At 39.0% G+C, this 23544-nt stretch overlaps 2 protein-coding genes and 1 non-coding gene across 4 annotated transcripts in view; 1 reads left to right on the top strand and 2 right to left on the bottom strand.

The window, feature by feature from the left end:
- Positions 1-1012: 1012 nt before the first annotated feature.
- Positions 1013-11625, bottom strand: RSC1A1 (regulator of solute carriers 1). The gene is made up of 2 exons (XM_081488096.1): positions 11560-11625; positions 1013-9097 (listed from the first exon to the last, which is right to left on the bottom strand). Exon 2 carries the CDS (start codon positions 9063-9065, stop codon positions 7212-7214), a length of 1854 nt encoding a protein of 617 aa, XP_081344222.1. The 5' UTR covers positions 9066-9097; positions 11560-11625; the 3' UTR covers positions 1013-7211.
- DDI2 (DDI proteasomal shuttling factor 2) overlaps positions 6895-23544 on the bottom strand; it is a 36611-nt gene continuing 19961 nt past the window's right edge. The window contains exons 6-10 of one of the 2 annotated variants that reach the window (XM_081488099.1): positions 23318-23446; positions 16575-16678; positions 13789-13978; positions 11560-11622; positions 6895-9097 (exon numbers count right to left, since the gene is read on the bottom strand). In XM_081488099.1, the coding sequence (XP_081344225.1) occupies positions 11606-11622; positions 13789-13978; positions 16575-16678; positions 23318-23446 (440 nt within the window). In that variant the 3' untranslated portion in view covers positions 6895-9097; positions 11560-11605. Of the gene's footprint in view, positions 9098-11559; positions 11623-13759; positions 13979-16574; positions 16679-23317; positions 23447-23544 lie in introns of those variants that run through there. The other variant, XM_081488098.1, reaches the window with a different exon arrangement.
- LOC145508051 (U6 spliceosomal RNA) lies at positions 15101-15204 on the top strand. Its single transcript, XR_014055320.1, has one exon. It is a non-coding gene; the product is annotated as a U6 spliceosomal RNA (small nuclear RNA).

Below are 23544 nucleotides of genomic sequence, written 5' to 3'. Positions count from 1 at the left end.
CGCCTTTTAAAATACAGATTCAGTGAATTCCCCTTTCTCTGTACCAAGGATCTAGAATTCTTTCCACCAATAACTAATGTTTCACAATTTCCTCCACTCATATCAAGTACTAGAAACCTCATTTCAAATGAACTGATTATCAGATTGAGATCTGAACAATGGAAAAATAATTAGTACTTCTTACCTCCAACTAGAAATAGCTTTGGCTCTCAGCGTTCTGATAGTCAAGGAAAGAGAACAGAACAAGGGAGGATGTGTCTAAACTACTCCCTGTATATATCAGCTGATCCATGTACATTGGCTACTGCTTAGTCGTTCAGTCAGGTCAAACTCTTTATGACCCTTTGGACTGTAGCCCACCAGGCTCCTCTGTCCACGAGATTTTCTGGGCAAGAATACTGGAGTGGGTTGCCATTTCCTCCTCCAGGGGATCTTCCTGACCCAGGGATTGACCCAAGTCTCCTGTGTCATCCCACACCTTTATCTGCTGAACCATCAGGGAAGCCTATGTACACTGGAAATCCTCTCAATAAGGGTCCCACAGCACACACTCATGCAAAAAGTGGTAACTCCACATTAGTTAACACTCAAGGGTGTCTGCAACTTACTCATGAACCCCTATGACAACCCCAATAGTCCCCATTTTATAGATGAGGCAACTAAGGCACAGAAAGGTTAGGGAATTTACTCAAAGTCACACAGCCAGTAAGTGGCAAAGTGAGAATTCACACGTGAGCATCCTAGCTCTAAAGACTAGTCTGAGCCACAAAACCCTGTCACCAATGTTGTCTCTATTGCTGTGCATCACTGCTGGAGCAGTCACCATTTCACATCAGCAGATGGCCATCCACCTGCAGTATTTATCTGGAAGTGGCCCACTCCGTCTGGTGTTTAGAATCATGGCCACAAGTCACAGTGCCTAGGCATAAATTATTTAAATGGCCGGGAGACAGAGACAAGGACAAAAGTAACCAACCATATCAATTTAAAAGAAACTGATCAAACAAGAGTCTTACGATAAAAACTTTATTGTCTTAAATATCAAATGTTTTACACATCACTTTTTCTTCAGAAAGTTCCTAATAAAAAAAGAAAAATAAAATAAAAGTGTTTTGATTACTTAGGGCTGACTTACATTTCAGTATGTGGCAACAACTCAAACCCAAATGCATCTAGCTCACTCAGCTGCAGACAGGTCCTGTGTCCAGCCCCTAAACCAATGGCACAATGCAACCAACTGTGGGATTCCTGAGTTTGGTTCCCTTAAGTTCTCAGAGTTTTCCCAACTCTCAAAACCAAAGCCTTATGGGAGTCAAAGAGCTATTGGCAAGCCTATTTTGCCAATCAGCCTAGTTCTTGTAAGATGCAGTAGTCTCAAAGCTTAAAGAAAAATCAGGAAAGCAATAAAAGAACAATTCCAAGAACAAATAAGGGGGGGGAAAGGGGTTTCCATTTGCTAAAATTTGCCAAATATGGCTACAAAACTGGTAAACCTTATTTGAGTGCAAAGGCCATTAGCCCAACTTGCCATGGAAATAAAATTTTGAATAAAAATGAGCATTCAATGTTCACTGTAGATGCACAGTTAAAAAAAAAAAAAAAGCAAATACAGTATGTTGAATTGATCTGAGAATACAGGAAACTAGAGAGGTCTAGCTTTCTTTAAGCCACTGATGCATCCTTCAAGGCTGAATGTGAAACCAACTCCTGGTAAACAAAATAATTTTTATTAGTCATGTATCTTCCCAGGAAAAAAATCTACCAGCACACCTCTTTCCCAAGTTAGCTAATGAAGACCTCTTTATGGTACATATGAAGAGAAATATAATTCTGTAAAAATTATTCTAATTTCGTATTCCACATCCCCACCCCAAGTCTCCTTAATTTTAAGGAAACTTCCCATCTTCTACACCCTTGCACCAACTTTCTCTGGAGATTTCATTCCCTAAGACTGTGCTCTAAAACTTATCTGCTATACCCTCTCACATTTTAGTCCCCAGAGGGTCTAGATTACCAATATGTAACTGACAAACCTGCAAGGATTTTCTAATTGTAAACTTCAGAAGTCACTGTAGTTAAGGTTCAGAAATTCACCTGTATCCTCAGGATTACCACATTCATGGTGACATTTTAAATACTGGGCTTAAGAATGTCCTTTTGATGGAGCTGTCCTGCAGAAAGATTTGGGAGAGGCTTGAATTTTCTTGTAAATAAATTCTGCCCCTCATCCAGTCCCAGAACCACTGCTTGCTACATTCTCTGCTCTAGAGTTCTATTTTCACATTTTGCACTCAACTGCTTTAAAACAGCAAATCTTCCAGAAGTCTCTGCTAAGTCTTGTTGGCCCAGATGGTTAGTATTTCAGAGCAGCTGGCTCAAAGACGGTAGGAAGGATGCCATAGCACAGTCCATACTTCTACCCTGCATGGAAGGAGGTCCTGATGGAAGGAAAAGTTGACTGTCACTGGTACATGTTAGGTCATCTTCCATTTACTTGCACTTCTATCCTGCCTGTTCCCCCTCCACCAACAGTGTGAATTGATTTCTCTTCTCAGTCCTTAATCCCTTCAAGTGTTTCTACCAAATGTTAGAACATTTTTTGTTGGTTTCTTCAATCTCATTTTTTCAAAAACATTTTTAAGAGCAGTTTTAAGTTCTCAGATTCTAATTCCATTTTGAGCCCGCTTTTCCATTTTCTCTGAATTTGAACCAAATCATCCTAGTATGACTTTTAAAATAAATGATGCTAATAGGCAAAAATAGATCTTGCACTTGACGCTAAGATTTGTTTCATGTCTCTTGATGAGACTGATAGCTTTACAGGGCAGTTTTCAGTTTGTTTCAGTACTCCTGTATCCCCAGTGCTCACCAGTCATTTAATGTTTCATGAGTGAATAACAAATTCTTATTCAAAGATTCAAACTGCAGTCAGAGTAACAGTTCACTGTTCAAAAAGATTTTCTTGAACTTCTGCTGCTTTCACCACTGTAATACTGACAGCACAACAAAGGACATAAAAAACACACAGAAACCATTTTTGCTCTTTGTATGCCTGATGCAAAAAAGCCATGTCATAATCATAATCCTTCTATGGAAATCTAATCCTTCTGGGGAAATCAAATGATTTGGTGCAGGAAAACTCAATCAACAATAAAGGTGAGCCCTTAGGACACTCCATACATGCCTATCTCCAGGAGGGTCATTTTTAGACACTCTCCACCCTTCCCCACCCCAATGATACTTCCACTTTTATCCCCCACTCAAACTTGATGCCTCTGCCATTTGGAGAAACTAAGGCACAAGAGAAAATCAAGCACATCAAAGGTTCCTCCCCTAAGTTCTATCATTTATATGATGAACTCCCAGTAACATCTATTGAGGGACCACTACTGGGGAACCTGAGCCATGATTTGACGTTTCTGGTTCTCAAGGACATGCTTTGAGTTTACCTTGTTGTAAATTAGCATGTTTAAATCTTTCAGAAAGAAAGTAGCTATTTTAATTTACAGATCTCTTAATGTGAAAGGTAACCTTCATTTTCTCAGAAGGGGAACTCTTTGAGAACTGTGTTTGTTTCTAGTTCAGCCACAGACTACACTAAGTCACCAAATTCAAAGGAGAAATTTGCCTTTTTGGTATCTGTGCTCAAGAATGCATAATCCAGTTAGCTTCTCTTATGATATGCTACCAGTGATAACAAGTTGGAAACATGGAGCAGTTCAATTGACCTGCTTACACTCTCTGCAGGTGACAAACTGATAGGAAATCAGAATGTATTGCAACTCTTCTGGCCAGTGACTTGCAAGGCTGTTTTTTATAAACATGGTGGGATAAAAGTCTTCACCATAACTGAAGACTGTTATCTGAAGATTAACAAATGTTTGCTTTTTAATCTATGTAAAATTAACTGCAGGATAGCTATCACACATGTATAATATACACGAGTTGATGGTTATAAACCAACCCAAAGTTTTATGGCTTTTGCTAGAGATAGAAAAGCTGTGCTAAGGGAAAAACAGGCAGATTCCACCTCAACTGGTTATCATAAAATCGGTAACACAGAGTCTCATATATCTTTTCACGTAACTCTCTTACTGGAAAAACCCTTTGGGAAAAAACACACGGTGTGTGTCTCCCTTCAGTATGTATTGAGACAAGACGCTCTGGAAAGTTTTGTAGGCTGCAAGGCAGAACAGTTTTGTGTGAGTGAAACACACTTACCATCTATCTAGTTCCCTTTGCCAAGCAACTGATAATCTTTATGATAATGGATAAAACCCAATTGGTGGGATGAAGGCTATTAGACGATGTCTGGATGCCTAAAGAGGTACAAGTGGAAATAATCCTTACCAGTGACAATGGCAAAATCTAGAGCCTATAGCTGTCTGGTTGCCAAACACATTCTTACATACAGGAACCAACTTGAAGGAAATCTTCTCCTCTCTTTGGTGAAAAAACAGGACACCACTCTTGGAGGTAAGTACTGTTCACAAGGCTGTCCATTACTGATTATGACAAAAGAGCTATCCAATAAAGCAGCCCATACTGGTAATGGCTGGCTTCACCAGTTCTGCTGTCAATCAGAGGAGTTCACAATGATTTTATCTTATTCTTGGAGAAGTTAATCTCTAATTTCTGCACTTTGCATAAAAATTGACAATGAAGGTTCACTAGTGTTATGTTCCTTAATTCCTTTTGTGTTTTAGAACTGCTAAATTTAAAAATGATTCAAAATCCTGACAATGTCAACGATTTTTACTTTCACACAAACAATGGACAGGAAGATTTTTAAAAAATCAAAAGCAACTATAAGTTGAAAAATAAATGATGAAAAAGGACAGGGATATTTGGCAAGTGGGTTAAGCTCATCCGAAGTATTCCTAATAAGAATACGTGTACAACTATAGGCCTACCTATTGAATTTTCTCCTAGAAATAAATATACATATACATACAATAAAAGCTACTGTAATGAAACCTTTTCTGGATTGATATTCTATAGCCCACCTGGGACTGACCCCCAAATCTCCACACTGTGAAAATTCAGTGGTTAAGTCTCTGAGCAGTATTCAGAGGAACTGCTTGTACAGAAAACTAAGAGGCCCATCTTTATAAAGAAGGCCTTTTGGAGGAGTCTATTGTCATCAATAAGTCCTCCCACCCTATACTCACCCCACTTTGTAACCCTAAAGATTTATAAGCTCAGAATAAATTCCCAATCATACCCATAAAGCAAATCAGGGGCCCACTGCATGGCTACTAAATTTTGCTTCAATCATAGCACCACTACTTAATTACAGTCACAGCTCTAAGAGCTGGTTGACAGAAATCCTATTAGCAGGTTCCTAGTGCATCTTATATCTTTGGCGTAGGGCAGGCAAAAGGGTCTACAGCACAGGATTGTCTAAAAGAATACTTTAAAGACAATCTGGCTAACTTGTTTTGAGCGCCACCCTGAACACAGTAAGCGACAACTCTGTCAACCATTTCCTAACTTCAGAGAATCACAAGGAACCTATCCAACTTTCCATCATATCACTCATAGCTCCTAATACACATACAAACATCACAGCAAAAAGAAAGAAGATGGAATAGGGTAGAAGAGCAATGTCTAAGTGCCCCCAAATTAAGATTTAAAAAACTCCTGAGATATGAGCCTCCATTTTGATTGTGCTCAATGACGTAAATTTTGACGGAAAGAATAAACTCTCAGAGAGAGTAAGACTTTAGACAAAAATCACTTAACATTAAAAGTTCACAAATCACCCTTCTGAACCTTCTGTTTCAGACACATTGCCAATCAACACCTGGAATCAGGAATTATCATTCTCAAAATTCTCTTCAATAAAACCAGGACTTCAGATTTCTGCTAGGTATATAAGAGAGTTTATCTTCCCAGGAAAAAAAAAAAAAATCTAAAATCTACCCAGTAGAATTATTGCACAGTGGGGCCCACAGGACAATGATTTCCAAGGGCTAGTCCTCGTACAAAAAAAGGCCACAATAAATACATCTATATACTATGCCCCACTCTACCTTGACATGGTAAACACAAATATGACGAATTTTGCTTAAAAAAAGAAACTCCTGAGGAAAGAAAGGGATGGAAAACTCTACCAAGGCCACTTGAGTCAGAAACTCCAATTATTATTTCCACTGCCACGAAAGACACTCACCAAATAGACTGACCATTCCAAGCACCAAGATGAACCAGTGACAAGGTTATTACACTTGAATAATTCACTCAGAACACAGCTCCAACTAAGCTTTAGAACTTCCTAGAAGATGAGTTTGGAAAGGAAATAAACTGCTGGCACCAATCCATCAGCTGAACACAAGTTCACCATGAGTCATTAAGGGTTGAGATGTGATCAGTGAGATGCTACCTAACCCAATCACTAGTAAATTCTAGTGTTTAGGCCATTATTTCACTCACAACAGTTGTTGAAACGTCATCGACACTGGCAAATGCGATTACAATTTTCCCTTTTTTTAATCTGGGTAGCACCATGTTTCACTCTGATGTTAATTCTCTCACAAAATCCCACCCAAGGTATCTGGCAATCCATGCAGTAGCCTGTGATGTACAAAGCAGCCCAAGTTTTAAGCCCTCCCAACTCATCGCATTAAAATGTCAAATCCTAACCACACCAATGGAAACGTGCTACTCCAGGAAATATTCAACTATTCTTCAATTTCCTGTTACAACTGATGAATCATAATGCATTCCAAACATCAAACCATGTGATCAAGTTTGTAAACCAAAAAATGAGTCAATAAGCCATACCTTGCCTACAGCACAGACACAGCCACATCATGCTTTCAGCTGCATGGGTGGTGGGATTTTCTCATGGCTTCTGCTTTTTAAAGCACTCACTCTCATTCTAAAAGGGTATGCTATACACAAAACCATTGATTTTATTCCAGAATACATCATCTTAATGATAATAAAAAGCTTCTGTGTGCACATACTGCCAATACATTTAAAAAGGCCCAACTTTTAACAAACAGGATAGACAAATTCATCAGACAAGAGATCATAAATTACTTTGGCCGAAAAAAAATCTTAAAAAAAAAAATCTGGCTCAACATTCTGCTTGCAGGTTTCTACATATACTGTATATGTGGTGAGTGTGTATGTGTGTGTGTAGATATACCGCTTTTTTTTTTTTTTTAAGGGAATAGAGTATGGTCTAGACCACTTTTCCATGGTTACGTAGGAACTACAATGTTCTTTGCCAGCAAGACAAGAAGTGCAAGGTCTGCATTTCCACCAACTCGATGCAAAGCCCCAAGAGCTTCCTGCAAAGTAAAGCCGGCACGGAGAATCCGGTCAATGTCTGCAGCAGGAAAAATTAATGGTGCAAGAAAGGAGGGACTTGGTGACGGATGGCTGGTAGGTGGTTCAAATCCTAGCAGTGGCCCTGCAGCTTCAGGACAGACATGTTCCCTGGCCTCAGGCCTGTCTGTCACTGGATTCTGTGTGCCCTGATCCAAATCTTTAACCAGGATGCAAGCGGGTGATGAGGACTCAGTTTGCTCAGAAGTCTGATTGAGTGTATCCTCCTCATCTGCTAACAGTCTGGGTGAAATCTCTACACCTAAGGTGCAATGTAGTTGATTAGACGCTTCTGCTGAGGCTACAGTAACAGAACTACTCTCGTTTACCGACTCCTCGGACTTGGGGACACCTTCCTTATCAGTTAACAGGCCATCACCTGGACCCCTCAAGTTAACAGTTTCTACATCTTCCACGCCAGCATCAGCTGAAGTGTCTGTTAATTCTTCTGTCTTCACTGATATAGATATGGCCTGATGAAAGGAGACCTGTGAACACTGTTCACTCTGGGTTGCTGTAAGATGCTCATTTTGGGTCCATCTTTCAGAAACGTCCTTAATACCTGTTTGGCCCTCAATTACTGTCTCTGATTGACAGATACCTTCTTCAGATGTGTTTTCTGAAGCTGGTTTACTACTAATGACCAAAAGTTCATGAAGTTCCTTCAAGGCTGCTGTTATGGATGAGCAAGATTCCTCTGTTGCCTCTACAGAGGGCTGACAACTGCCACAGAGACTTATTAAAGAGGAAGGGCGATCCCCGCATTCTTTACCTGTTCCAGACATTTCAACATTACTTTCTAGAAGCTGTAAATCCTGAGTAGAAATGGAATTACTCGAAATTTCAGAGGAAGGGTTACATTTTGATGTTTCTACTTCCATCAAGGGATTATCTAAGATGAGATCAGACGCACCAATGTTCTTGACATTGGTATTCTGACCCCCTGAATTCAGCACAGCAACTAGGGACTGTTCGACAATATCTACTTCCATAAGTGTTTCTGAATTTGAGCAGCCAAGGCATCTTGAAGGTAGAATATCTTTCTCTGTACCCGGAAGGTCCACATTCTGCTGCAGGCTGTCTCCTTTCATTGCAGCTTCCAAACCAACACTGCTTTGTTGCCTTTCTCCAAGAAGTTCAAGGTCCCCTGCGTGACAAAGATGGTCTTGGTCATGTGAAGCACTCTGTTGTATAACCTCATGCTGTTCATTCCTTGGTTCTTCGTGCTGCTGAAGGCCACTCACCTGACTTGGGTCCTGATATTCTGGGTGCCAACCTTTCTCTCCTGTGAGCCTCTGCGGTTCTTGCATCCCAGTAGTTGTGACAGATAAACTAGCTTCCTGTCTTGTGTGGAGATGAGATTTGAGGCCCTGGGTGCTTCTTTCAGCAGATTTCTCTAGGTGATCTGCAACAATGGCTTCTTTGAGTGAATTCTGCAAAGGCATAGCTGGACTCTGGTTTGCTGGAGCACTGTCTGCTGAAGGAGCACAATCAGAAAGATCCTGTGGAGGAAGATGTTCTTTCTGCTCAGAGGTTATCTGGAATTCAGCTGAAGCCTTCAAAGCCTTCATAGCTTTAGGTTCAATGCTGTCTGGGTCACTGGGCTGGTCAGGGCTGACTGAAGCAGAAACAGAGTGAGCAAAACTTGGAGGATTACCAATCTCAGGACTCAGTCCTGGAGGATGGGCTTGATGGTTAAATCCATCTGAAGTTGGTAATGATGACATTCCCAGTGAGGTAGTTTCTTTACCACTTTTCTCTACAGAGAACGACAGTGAAAGGAAAAAAGATTAATCAGCAGGTTACAAAGGCCACTAAATCATCAGAACATATAAATTTAAATAAGATAAAATCAGGTCCTTAAACTTGGATCTGTCTTATACTCACAGACTTTATACATGAACCATTCTCATTGTGGCAGACAACATCATAGCATCAGAATGAGAGGTAGGCATGTTCTTGATAAACTATGTGTATTGGAATTCAATACTTTTTATTTAGGTACCACAGAATGGCTGAGTTAGTCCTCAAGACTGAAGGACATTTATGTATCTTTACTCTCAGTGGGTTTAGAACTCCAAAATCCTTTCTCCAAGTGTGTTCTCTCTACCACTTGCCCTCAAACCACCTGGAAGCTTGCTAAGCATGCAGACTGCAGGACACTATCCTGAGGAATAAACCCAGGAGTCTCTTTATTCAGTAAGTTTCACAGGTGATTCTTAAAAGCACAATATAATCTTGAGGATTTCAGTACTAGGAAGATTCTCCTGCCAGTTCACTTCAATGTGTCAAATGTGAACCCTGAGAAGTCTAAAACTAGGTATATCTGGGATTTATGTCTGAGAAATAACAATGTGATACTACTCAGGGACATCCAGAAGACAGAGAAGCAAACATTCTATTCCTATCTGAACATTTCAAAAACTGTGTGAGTTTGACTCAAAACAAAAATAAAGCTAAAGATCAAACAAACTAAATATCAATTATTATCTTACCAAACAACGCAACTTTAAAAAGGAGTATCAGTTACTTTATCATATTAACACAGTATAACTAGGAAAGAACATTTCCTACTTTAAGGGCAAGGAAATGGGAGGAGAGGAGGGCAGTGGAGAGATACAGTTCATGAATTTTCCAATAGGCAATAACAATTTAGATTCACTGCTACTTACTGACCATTCATAAAAGATGGAAACATTAAATACCACACTTCAACACAAATATCATGATGTCATTAAACATCAGTTCCAACTCTCCTTCTGCTACTAATCCATTCAACTAAAAATTGACCTCCATGCAATTATTACACAATCTTTAATTAAAAGTCAAAGGCTGGTAACAAAAATGACATCACAATACAGATTGTTAGGACAGGTGCGATTCAAATGCTTCATGTTAATTGTGCCTTAGAAGTCATGAAGCAATGCAGTTATGATTCAAGTGGCTCTAAATCGTTCTAGTCCAACCTAGGTTAAAACATGAAAAGATAAAACACTCTGTCAGGAAGTTACTGACTTCTTGTGAAACAATCTTTCTTATAGTTAAGGGGTAAACAGAAGAAGAGCATGTACCTCAGTGCAAACTATATTCATTAGAGTCTGGAAACACTGTAAATAGTTTTATTTATCAATCTGGACAGCTGACTCTGAAAGAGGTTCAATTTTCACTTAATGGAAACAGAAAGATCCACTGTAGTGAAATGTCCATGTTAGCAGTAGAGAGGTGGGCGAAGGTAATGGCCTTTGGCAACAGTATGTCAGTTATAATAACTGGGTGAGGCGAAGGTGAACTGACCTCAATGAATTTCATACTCACTATGAAGGCAGCCTATAGTCCTCCTGTAGCTGAGATGGTAAGTTTTACTGGCCTAAGTCCTAAATGTAGGGGAGGACAAGGTCAGTACTACAGGACAGCAGAAGAGGATGAGGACAATGGACATTAATAATAATGCCTGTTTTAACCCATCCTTAGGAGGAAAATGGAAGACAGAAACAATTAAATGCTACGTATCTAATTACAACCAGCCTGCAAACCCCTATAAATTCCTAGGTTGACAGTCTAAAAAGACTGCCTTTCTTCCTTTTAATAAATCAGTCAGTATACTCAGCCTGACATTTATTATATTTATGCTACAGGGAAATGGAAGCAGAGTGCCTCCTGTGGAAAACTGTCAGACTAGGGAGAGAGGGAAAAGTCAAGTTTCAGCTCTTGTTAGAAGATTAAACTTCAGTCCTGCTTGTGTTACTGACTCTGTGACCCTGGCCAAGTCACCTGGTCTAAGTTTCCATTTCTTCTTCAACAGGATGAAAACCACTGCCCCTGTATAAAGCTGGGACTTGTGTGTAGTAATGTGAAAAATACACTTCCAGTTTTGCAAAAGAAAGGGACTTATGAAATTCCTAACAATGTGGTTATCTTCAATAAGAAAGTGCTACGATGCTGATATTCTTGATTGATATTCACAATCGCAATCTGTTTTCACTGGGATTTCTTCCCCTGTGGACTTTCTAATAACTGATAAAATTTTAAATGGTAAATCGTGCTTAGATATGTATGTATGCCAACATCCAAATACATATATATACAGGCTAGTTGTAACCAGATTAAACAAGGTGAACTGGTGAATGACAGAAGCTAAATTTTAGAACTGCTGCGGATACAAAGACTTTCAGACCACAGACGACGACTGGGTGGAAGGCTTAATGTGGTGTCTATAAATACCTGGTCTGGGGCCCACTCCAGCTGCAGTACACACACACTACATGCATCATGGCTTCTGACGCTCTGTTTGAATTAGGAAACAGACAAGCAAACTTGGGTTAACAATGCAAACCACACAGCATGCAGGGTTACAGTTTCCATTCCTTTGCCATCTTTAAGATCAGGAACTGCAGAGTCAAGGTGGGGGAATGTTCTTGTAGTGGGGGAATGTTCTTATAGCAAATCAAAAAGATTTGCTAGTTGCTCTAATTCTCTCACAATACATAAAGCAATATGTCAACTTCAACAGATTTTCAACAGAACTTGGGAAGAAATTAATTTTCCACACCTACACAGAGAATTCATGGGCAAACGCATGAAAGAGATGAAAAAAGGAGATCCATAGACGGAATTACATGATAGGGAAATCTTATGGAGTAAAAGTGAGCGAACACATTTGATAGCAACTTTCAACATTTCTTTCTCAGTTGAGATTTATTTTTACAAGAAAAATAATCCAAACCTGATTACCTATCCTGGCTTAACTTCTTTTTCAAATACTCTGAATTAGTATTTTTAAATTATGTTTTAATCAATAGAAAAGATAAAGATATTCTGCTATAGAGTATCCATACCAAAGAGACAGTTTTTAGGGAAAAATACATTTATCTACTATGTTCACAGTTAGGTGATTCTGATTAATAGTAGGATGCTGATGTTTCAAACAAATACAATATGATATTGAAGAATTATCTCACTATTTAAACATTACAAAAATTAGCACAAGCTATATACTGTCAGTAACAAAAGGTCATCACACGGGTAGAGAGCCATTTCCTTTTAATCCTTTAAAACTGGTATACCCCCTTCACTATGGCTGTGGTTTCTATTTTAATCTCCTAAACTTTTTATTAAAAGAAAATAATTACTCAAAGAGGGTAACGGTTATATTAAAGTTAGGGTTGCTCACTGACAGACACAATGCCATCCTCCAAAGTAAATGGGCCTAAGGTTAGTAGGTTATAAAGCACTGCTACTGTCAGCTGGTGTTTCTCAAATGAAAGCACCAAAGCTGTGGGGGGGAAGAATAGAGGTTTCACAAAATGATAATACATGCTCATTTTATTAATAAATAGCATTATAACTAAGATGACAAGTTACAAAAAAAAAAAACACCTTCTAAGTAAGTATGTCAAACCCATTCAAGCTTGCCTTGTAGGTAAGGTTAAAACTATTATGTCAGGTTGTTCAAAATTCTCCCCTTCATACAAAATACTAAATCACCACCCAATTTGTATTTTATATGTAAACTGAGTCAAAAGGTGGTGGTGAAGTAGATTCTGAACAAAGCCAGCTTGGAAGCTCTATCTGCAACTCACACTTACTCTCAAGAGTCTCAAGGTTAGATCACTGGATGTTCTCCAGTGACATGCACTGGCAAAATCTGGCTGCTTTTTGTTAAAACTCTTACCTTTTTTTTTTGGTCTTTAGGAGAAAGCTATTCCCTCAACTTACAGCTCTAATATATTTTACTGTATCAGCAAATGCCATGTGTGATATCAGTCACTAATGAACAATTACAGCTCAAGACATTAAAATAACTCAAACTTCTCTTCAGCTTCTAGAAAATATACCCCAGAGTCACTGATATGTAACAGACGGGAAAAAAACTTATCCACAGACGTGAGATTTCAGCGTAACTGCATCCCTCCATTTTTACCCCAGAAAACTTGGCTTGTTCTTTAAAGAAGCTACAACTGAGACTCGGGTGGTAGAGGAGGAAACCTTAGGTGGAAGCACTTTCAGTAGATATTAAAGTTAGGGTTGCTCAGTCACAGACACAACAATGTCATCTTCCAAAGTAAATGGGCCTAAGAAATGAAAAAGAAAATTTCCAGGAAATGTTCAACTCAAAAGGAAGTGTCTGCTTACTGTTATAATTTTCTTCAGGTAAAAAAAAAAAGACAAGAAAGATTCTTTACGAGCCCCACCAAAATGTGCCAAAGCAAAGAACTCCCCGATGTATCCTGCACACACCAATGGACGGCTATTTCTGGATCTACTGAAACACGGGAGCTTTTCTATACTGTATGTGGAGATGTGAGGAGGTGGTAGGAAGACAAGAACACACCTACAACAGGACGATGAGATGGATTATGAATTGGTACTTATTCCCCTTTGAAGCCCGAACTTCTCTGGCTCACCCACAGTAACTAGAGTATTACCCGCGAGCTCGGCCATTCCAAATACCTGCATCCTCTACAGATTTTTGAAGGGCTTCTGCCAGTTCTTGGTCTGCAATCTCCTCTGGCCGTACTTCATCTCGCCCGGCCCCATATGCCAACCGGGCACACTCTGGTAACTCCCCCTCGGGAAGGAAGGTGGTTTTTGAGCCTGTGGTGCCGATCACGAGCACGTTCTTCTTGAGGTCAATGGAACACTTAGAAAGAAGAAACCAAAGACATATGATAGCAGATCAAACATGACGCAGGAAAATTATGACCCTGAACTTCGTAACTCCATTCACAAATAACATTGACAGAGATGACTCAAAACAAAAAACAAAACAAAACCAATTTTACCTAAATTTAATCTATGTGACACTGTTAATTTAGAATTTTTTTAAATATTTAAATTGTATAGCAGAATAATCTCTATGGGATATACTTCACACTTATTTGTCAAACGCAGAAATGGTTCACATCTGAATTTACATGTAACACCTGTTCACTGCAAAAAATTTGGTGAACTACCAGGCATAATCCGCAGCCACACCTTTTAGAAACACATAAATGACTTTTTTATAAAAAATATACAACTATATAAATGGTATGCCTTAGTTTTATAGTTGCACACTTTTTGCTTAGTGTAAAAAGTATAGCTTATATTTAAAGTCTATACCAATGGTCTCAACAGTCATATATGGACAAGGCAAGCACTATAAAAAAAATTCTGCGTTTCATATTTATGCTAGCCTCCTTTTCAGTATATTTTTACAATTACTTAATATAGGACAGTTATACACATATGTTTTGAATCTGTAAAGCTGGAGACTGCTAGTTTATGCTGCTGCTGCCAAATCGCTTCAGTCGTGTCTGACTCTGTGCGACCCCATGGACGGCAGCTCACCAGGCTCCGCCGTCCCTAGGATTCTCCAGGCAAGAATACTGGAGTGGGTTGCCATTTCCTTCTCCAGTGCATGAAAGGGAAAAGTGAAAGTGAAGTTGCTCAGTCGTGTCCGACTCTTAGCGACCCCATGGACTGTAGCCTACCAGGCTCCTCCATCCATGGGATTTTCTAGGCAAGAGTACTGGAGTGGGGTGCCATTGCCTTCTCCTGCTAGTCTATACCATGACTTAAAAATAGAGGAAGTTAAAAAAAATAAACAAAAATAAAGAAAAAGGGAAACATTAGCAATGTTTATAAATTAGATTTAATTGGATTTTATTTATACATGAATTCACTCATTCCTTCAACTTAAAATTCTGCACCTTGATTAGAGTATCAATGCAATATATTTTAGTGGGAATTTACTGTTAAACATTTAGAAAAGAAAATTAGTGTGCTGCTTTAGCAGCACATACGCTAAAGTTGGAATGATACAGAGAAAATTAGCATTGCCCAAGCAAGGATGACATACAAATTTGTGAAGCATTCCATATTTTTATATTACTCAGCCATAAAAAAGAATGAAACAATGCCTATTTGCAGCAAACATGGATGGACCTAGGAACCATCATACTGAGTGAGGTAAATCAAAGACAAATATATGATATTCTGTATATATGGAATCTAAAAACATGGTACAAACGAACCTATTTATAAAATAGAACCTTAGTCACAGATATAGAAAACAAACTTATGGCTACCAAGGGAGAAGAGCGGGAGGGATAAATTGGGAGACTGGAATTGACATATACACACTACAATATATAAAACAGGTAACTAATAAGAACCTACTGTATAGCATAGGGAACTCTAGTCAATACTCTGTGATAACCTATATAGGAACCTATATAATAACCTATATAAAAAAAGAATGGATATATGTATAACTGACTCACTTTGCTGTATAGCAGAAACTAACAAAACACTGTAAATCAACTATACTGCAATAAAAAAATTAAAAAAATATTAGTGACATAAAAATATTGACAAGATATGAAACCTCGTTGTGTGAATTTTTACTGTCCAAGAGCACACTAATTCCTTCTTCAATGAGTTTGTCTCAACACATGATTAGGCTTCAGAGTAGAAATATAAAAACCACTGCAAATGAACACATTTATAAATTATTCTTCCTGTACTAAACAGACATTTCCATTTCCAACATCTTATGTAATCTTTTCCCTTAAATCTCTATACTCTTCTTCCCAAGTACTGTTTGATCAACTACTAAGGATTTACTAAACTTATACTCGCAGTAAAATCATCATTGTGTATTATGTACATAGCCCTACAAATCCATCAAAAAATTATTTGAGTTCCACTCAGAAACTTTTTGCCTTTTCATGCTGTTCATGGGGTTCTTGTGGCAAGAAACTTGGAGTGGTTTGCCATTTCCTCCTCCAGTGATGCTGGGGAAGATTGAAGGCAAAAGGAGAAACGGATGACTGAGGATGAGATGATTAGATAGCATTACTGACTCATCGGACATGAATTGGAGCAAACTCTGGGAGGTAGTGCAGGACAGAGGAGCCTGGAGTGTTGAGTCCATATGGTTGCAAAGAGTTGGACATGACTTAGCAACTTTGAACAACTCAGAAACTAAAAATTACACAAGAGAACCAAACTGTCCACTATAGCCTCAAAACAGATGGCAGGATTCAATAGATTCAGAAAGACTTCACAAAAAGATTCTATTTCTACTGATATGTAATATCAAACTGTGTATGACAATACCATCAATTAAGGACCTTTCCAGGTCTGAAGTCATGCTTCTTAGTTTTTCAGTATACACAACCAAGGGAATGTGCAGTAATAACCATGTAAGTCATAAAAAGCCAATGTGAAAAGAAAATGAAACTCTTAATTACCTGATGCCGTTTCAGCATATCCAGTCCCAGAAGCATGTCCATGGGCTGTTCCTCAAGTATAGAGAAGGAACACGCCAGGAAATCACCTTCAATTTGAACCTGAGCTAAAGCACATGAAGAAAGGAAGAGGTTATCATTTTTTCAAGGGAAAGTTTAGAAATGTATCTATCATTCTGTGCTTTTCTTCCTGCAGTCAGTCAAAGCCAAGCCAAAGCACTCAAACAAGTGAGTAAAGTATGAAAATTCAGTAAGACAAATAATCCGGTTAAAAATCAGTACAGGCATCAGCTCATAAAGTGGACTGGGTAGAAATAATACTCACAAGACCTGGCTTGATATGTGACACCTTTAGGATACATGCTCACCTGGTGAGGAAAGCTGGCATTAAGAATTTAAAAAAAGATGGATAAAGAAGATGTAGTACATATATAAAATGGAATATTACACAGTCATTAAAAAGAATGAAATAATGCCATTTGCAGCAACATGGATGGACCTAGAGAGTCTACTGAGTGAAGTCAGTCAGACAGAGAAGGAGAAATATTGTATGACATTTCTTACATGTGGAATCTAAAAAGAAATGATATGAATAAACTTACAAACAGAAAGAGACTCACAGACTTAGAAAACAAACTCATGGTTGCCAGGAGGGATAGTTAGGGAGTTCCTGTACACTACAACTAGAGAGTAGCCCCCACTCGCAGCAGCTAGAGAAAGCCTGCAAGCAGCAACGAAGACCTAGAACAGCCATAAATCCATCAATAAATCTATCTTTAAAAAGAAAAAAGACCAAGACAAATTCCTCCAATTTTACTACTGCTTGTTATAATCAAGTTTCTTTGCTTGAAGTCTCCTGCATTGCCTCCTTTCCTCAATTACTCCTCATATTTTACATTAAGATCTTTTAAGAAAATTACTTTGCCATTAACTGTATCTTGGGAAACCCAGGTGGCTCAGTAGTAAAGAATCACCCTGTCAATGCAAGAGATGTGGGTTCCAATCCTGGGTTGGGAAGATCCCCTGGAGGAGGAAATGGCAACCCCCTCCAGTATTCTTGCCTGGAAAATTCCATAGATAGAGAAGAGCCTGACAGGCTACAGTCCAGGGAGTCACAGAGAGCGGAACACAACTGAGCAACTAAGATATGTGTACACATATCTTATGAACAGGAAAGTATGCGAGATACATATATATATAGTATAAAGCATAATAAAACAAATACCCATGCATCTATTTCCCAGGTTGAGAAACAGAAAACTAAGAAGTTCACAGCCTATTCTTTTCCTCTTCCAACCCTTCCAACTATCTTGGTTTTTATGCTAAACATTCTCTGCTTTTTTTTTAATAGTTCTTCCTATTTTGTATGATGTCTAAGCAATGTTTTGGTTAGTTTTGTGGTTTTAAACTATGACTTGCTTCTTCTCAAAAGATATTTTGAGGTATTTTACTCTTGTGGATGCATGTGACTATATTTCTTTCACTTATCCCACCTCTAAGAGTAAGAGTAAGCAAGAGTAAGGACTGTAATGTCTAAGACACCACCACTGATTTATCCATTTTGGTGCTATGGAACTTCCAGGCTGCTTCCAGTTTCTGCAGCTGTAAGCAATGGTAACGTAAGTATTCTTGTGCTTGTCTTCTGGCATGCCATGAGCGTCTCAATGGTATACTTTAAAAATATACAGGGTTTTAGGGGATACATTAGGCTCAGCTCTACTTGATATTGAATTATTTTCCAAATTGTTTCCAGTGGTTTTTGGAAAGGTGCCACTGTTCCACCTTCTCCCAACACTCAATATTATTCAATCTAAAATATGGCAAGTAATTCTCTATTTCCCTGATTAATGAGATAAAGCAATTTTTACACACTTACTAACCATTTGAGTTTCCTCTTAAAGTGCTTAAGTGCTCTTAAAGTGCTTAAAGTGTTCTGAGTTGGAGGATATATAAACACACAGAATATGCGTAATTCTGAATATGAATCTTTTATTAGTTATGTTACTAAGTTCTTTCCTAGTTTGTTTGTTCACTTTCTTTGTGTTTGATGAAAAGTTCTTAATCTTAATTGGCTATATTTATCAAATAATTTCCTTATCTTTTAAAGAAACTCTTCCCTACATAGGACATTCCCCTATATTTTCCTCTAAAAGCTTCGATGTTGCCTCACACATCCAAGCCTTTAGTCAACCTTGAGTTGACTTTTGTATGTTATGTGAGAAAGGGTCCAACTGTCAATTGTCCCTTTTTCCACACAGATTCCCAATTCTCCAAGCACATTTCCCGACACCTCCCCACTGCTCCATAAGATTTCCTGTCATTTATCAAGGTTCACATAAGCATGGGTCTGTTCCTCTTCTCGTCTTTTGGTCTTGATATCTAGCTGTTTGTTCACTCAGTCATGTCCGATTCTTTGTGACCCCATGACTGCAACATGCCAGGTTTCCCTGTCCTTCACTATCTCCCGGAGCTTACTCAAACTTATGTCCATCACGTCGGTGATGCCATCCAACCATCTCGTCCTCTGTCATCCCCTTCTCCTCCTGCCTTCAATCTTTCCCAGCATCAGGGTCTTTTTTAATGAGTCAGCTCTTCACATCAGGTGGCCAGAGTACTGGAGCTTCAGCATCAGTCCTTCCAATGAATATTCAGGACTGATTTCCTGTAGGGTTGACTGGTTGGATCTCCTTGCAGTCCAAGGGACTCTTGGGAGTCTTCTCCAATACCACAATTCACATCCATACATGACCACTGGAAAAACCATAGCTTTGACTAGATCGACCTTTGTTGGCAAAGTAATCTCTCTGCTTTTTAATATGCTGTCTAGGTTAGCCACAGTTTTTCTTCCAAGGAGCAAGCATCTTTTAATTTCATGGCTGCAGTCACCATCTGCAGTGATTTTGGAGCCCAAGAAAATAGAGTCTGTCATTGTCTCCCCATCTATTTTCCATGAAGTGATGGGACCGGATGCCATGATCTTCATTTTTTGAATGGTGAATTTTAAGCCAGCCTTTTCACTCTCCTCTTTCACTTTCATCAAGAGGCTCTTTAGTTCCACTTCACTTTCTAACATTAGGGTCATGTCATTTGCATATATCGGAGAAGGCAATGGCACCCCACTCCAGTACTCTTGCCTGGAAAATCCCATGGATGGAGGAGCCTGGTAGGCTGCAGTCCATGGGGTCGCTAAGGGTCGGACACAACTGAGCAACTTCCCTTTCACTTTTCACTTTCATGCATTGGAGAAGGAAATGGCAACCCACTCCAGTGTTCTTGCCTGGAGAATCCCAGGGACGGGGGAGCCTGGTGGGCTGCCGTCTATGGGGTCGCACAGAGTCAGACACGACTGACGTGACTTAGCAGCAGCAGCAGCATTTGCATATATGACTAAAGTTATTGGCATTTCTCCTGGGAATCTGGATTCCAGCTTGTGCTTCATCCAGCCCAGCATTTCATATGATGTACTCCACATATGAGTTAAATAATAATACTAGATATAATAATGATATCTAGCAGGGGAAGTTATTTCAGTGTATCTTGACTACTCCTGCCACAAAGGGCCTACATAAAATTTAAAATTAACACATCAAGTCTCACACACACACAAAAGAACAACTTATTGGAGTTTTGAATGTATTACAATGTTTCTGTTGACAAATGTGGGAGAGGCACCACCTTCAACACATTGACCCCTCCTGTCTATATTTATCTTTCCTTTATTTAGACTTCCCTTATTGTTATAAGGTTTTCTTGACACCTATCATAGCCAAAGTTGCAAAATGGTACAAGTTCTCCAACCAAAAGGACACAAAGGACTGGTACTTATTTTGTCCCCTATTATCTTCTCACTAAAAACCATAAAAACAATAAGAATTCAGACTCTGAAGCAGCTGGTTTGTGGTATTCTTCCCTAAGTTCAGTCCAACTGTGTGTAAGAAAGTATAGAAGAATAAGATATTAAACTACCCTTATTCTACAGAAATCAATAATAGAAAACATGGAGACTAACAGACAAATGTATTAAAATAGGAGAAATATGAAGAAGAAAAAGGGTAGAAAAACTACCACTTGCAATGAAAGAAAAGTAACTTACAGTTAAAATAAAAAACCACTTGTTTATCTACAAAAACTAATAATACTTGATTGTATAAGGATATTAAGATGAATATTCAATCAGTGCTGAAGAAACCAGATTGGTAACAGTTAACAACATCAAGAGCATTAAAAGGTATTCACAATCTTGAATTTAGTAGTTTCACTGAGGGGAATCTTAACTAAGGGGATGGGAGAGGATCAAAACTAAACATAAATGCATGTCCATGTTACAATGACAAAATATTAGGGGAAAAATATACTCCAAAGATTGACCACTAAACCCATATAACAGAATGCTATGATTTATTTAAATGAGGCTTATGAAATTTATACTGGCATTTGGGAAATGCTACTTTTTCTAAAAAGGAAGTATAAAATTCTACATATTACATGATCACCTTTTACAAGGAAAAGATGCCAGAAAGAGTTATGTCTGGATGCTCCTACTGAGTCTCACCTAAAAGAATTATTTTTCATTTCTTTTCACATCTACGCTTTGAAATTCTCTATAATGAGCATTTACATGGATAACGAAAAGAAATAAACAACAACAAAAGAACAATTTTGATTAAAGACAAAGGACTGAACACAACTTACTTAACTCAATTTACTCCTAAAAAAAGCCACGATAAAAAGTCTTTTTTTTTTTCTTTTTAAAGGCACAAAACACTTAAGCCAAAAATAATGCGAGAGACAACTGAAACACAATTCTGGAACTAGAAAGCAGATGACAGTAAGAAACTACGAAGCAACCCTTTCTAACATCACAGAACTCTCAAGAAGCTGATGAGCTGATGAAACAAATACCTCTGTAAACAGGAGTGGAGTGAGCCACAAGCAGGAGCACCAGCTGCAGGTCTATGGCAGTACAGATGGACCTCGGGGCTCCCCTCCCACACTCTGCTCAGCCAGGTGACTACTCACCTCCCCTCAATAGCGGACTGGAGGTTTATTTTCTTAAGAGGGTGAACCAGAGGTTCTTGTAATAGAGGTGGGCATAATGGAAGACAGAGATACAACAACAAGCATCAAACTGAAAACTGAGGTGGGTGGGGAGGGGGCGGGTTAAGTGGGAGCTTACTGAGGCTAGCCTTTTTCTCCATCCCAACTTATGGATTACCCACAATCACCAGGGCTGCCCACCCAACTAATCTTCTGGTGTCTCATTCTTCAACATGAATGCCATCTTCAACAAGATGCCAAGGGTCACCAGAGATTTGAGAAAACCATCTAACATGAAAGAAAACTATACCAAACATAAAGGTAGAAGGCAAAGTTGAAGAAATCTTGTTTTCCTCCCCCGAACACAATGAAAGAAAATAAAACTAGAGGACAAGTCCATGATAGTAGATTATTCTACTTGAATATCAGACATCCCAGAGGGAAGGAAATCATTATCAGAACCATTTTCCCAGACTGAAAGGTTATCTAGCACAGTAGATGAAAAGAGATCTACACTCAAGTACATCATTGTGAAATTTTAAAACACTGAGGTCAAAGAGAAGATCTATAAGCTTCAGAACGGGAAGAGAAATCTTACATGCAGATGATCAAGAGTCAGAATAGCAGCCAGCTTCTCCAAAGCAACACCGATAAAAAATCATGAAGGAAAGTGATTTCCAACTTAGCCTGGTACAATGTAGAGAAAAAAAGATAATGTTCTGATATTTAAGGACCCACTTTATTCCTATGCACTTTTTCTCAGAAAGTTACTGGAAGATGTACTTTAATAAACTGAGGTGTGCCCCCCTAAAAAAAGTATGGGATCCATATTATCCAATGTTAAGACTGAAGCAAAAGGCACCCTTCAGGACCCAGATTCCAAAACAGCAGCTATGAAGCAGCCCTGAACCACCAGGCTAGGCTGAAAGAATCCTTTTCAATAGGATGACATGTATAAAGGAGATTTACACACTAGTAAGTGTTTAGGGATAAGTAACACATAAAACGGAAAAGGCAATGGCACCCCACTCCAGTACTCTTGCCTGGAAAATCCCATGGATGGAGGAGCCTGGTAGGCTACAGTCCATGGGGTCGCTAAGAGTCGGACACAACTGAGCGACTTCACTTTCACTTTTCCCTTTCATGCACTGGAGAAGGAAATGGCAACCCACTCCAGTGTTCTTGCCTGGAGAATCCTAGGGACGGCGGAGCCTGGTGAGCTGCCGTCCATGGGGTCGCACAGAGTCGGACATGACTGAAGCGACTTAGCAAGCAAGCAACACATAAAAAAAACCAATGAAACACACACACACACACACGCAGGACAACTACTAATTCTGAGAAAATATACTAGACATGAAAGGAAAAACAATCTTTTTCAATTAAATGGCTTAGCTCTCAATGGTACTTACATAGTCATGTCAGTATAGCACTGAAATCATGTTATTTAGAAACATGGAGATAAGCACCAAAAGAAATCAGCTAAAACAGTGGAAAGGGATTATCTCTGAAGAGCAGGAAATAAAAGAAGTACATAGGGGACTAGTGGTTTCTTTTTTTGTAACCAGCTGAACTGATACTACATGTATAATTCAGATATACAGGATTTAAAATTTCTAAGGATTAGGCGTGCTGGATCAGATGCCCCTGTCCAAAAGGAATTTTTAAAGTCTACTATCCTACAAAGACCCCCAGTGCCCTTCACTCACCTAAATGTACCCTTCCAATGATCTTCTGGGTGCCCACTCCTTTGGCGATTCCTGCCCACCGACGGTCTACCAGCCTCATTATATTACACCTTTCTGCACAAGCTTGGCTCATAATAGTCATCTGGGCACCTGGAGGAGGGGGAAAACATCAGATAAGAAGCACCAAATCCTCATGTGTGGAAAGATGAAAAAATGCAGCACTAAGGAGAGGGCAGAAAGCAAGTCTA

Source organism: Giraffa tippelskirchi, chromosome 5 (genome assembly GCF_054371585.1).
Source record: "Giraffa tippelskirchi isolate mGirTip1 chromosome 5, T2T-mGirTip1v1.2.pri, whole genome shotgun sequence".
NCBI lineage: Eukaryota > Metazoa > Chordata > Mammalia > Artiodactyla > Giraffidae > Giraffa > Giraffa tippelskirchi.
This window is presented reverse-complemented; position numbering and strand designations above follow the sequence as displayed.

Coding starts and splice junctions, on each gene's coding strand:
- RSC1A1 (XM_081488096.1), bottom strand. CDS start 9,065: ATGTCATCATTACCAACTTCAGATGGATTTAACCATCAAGCCCATCCT.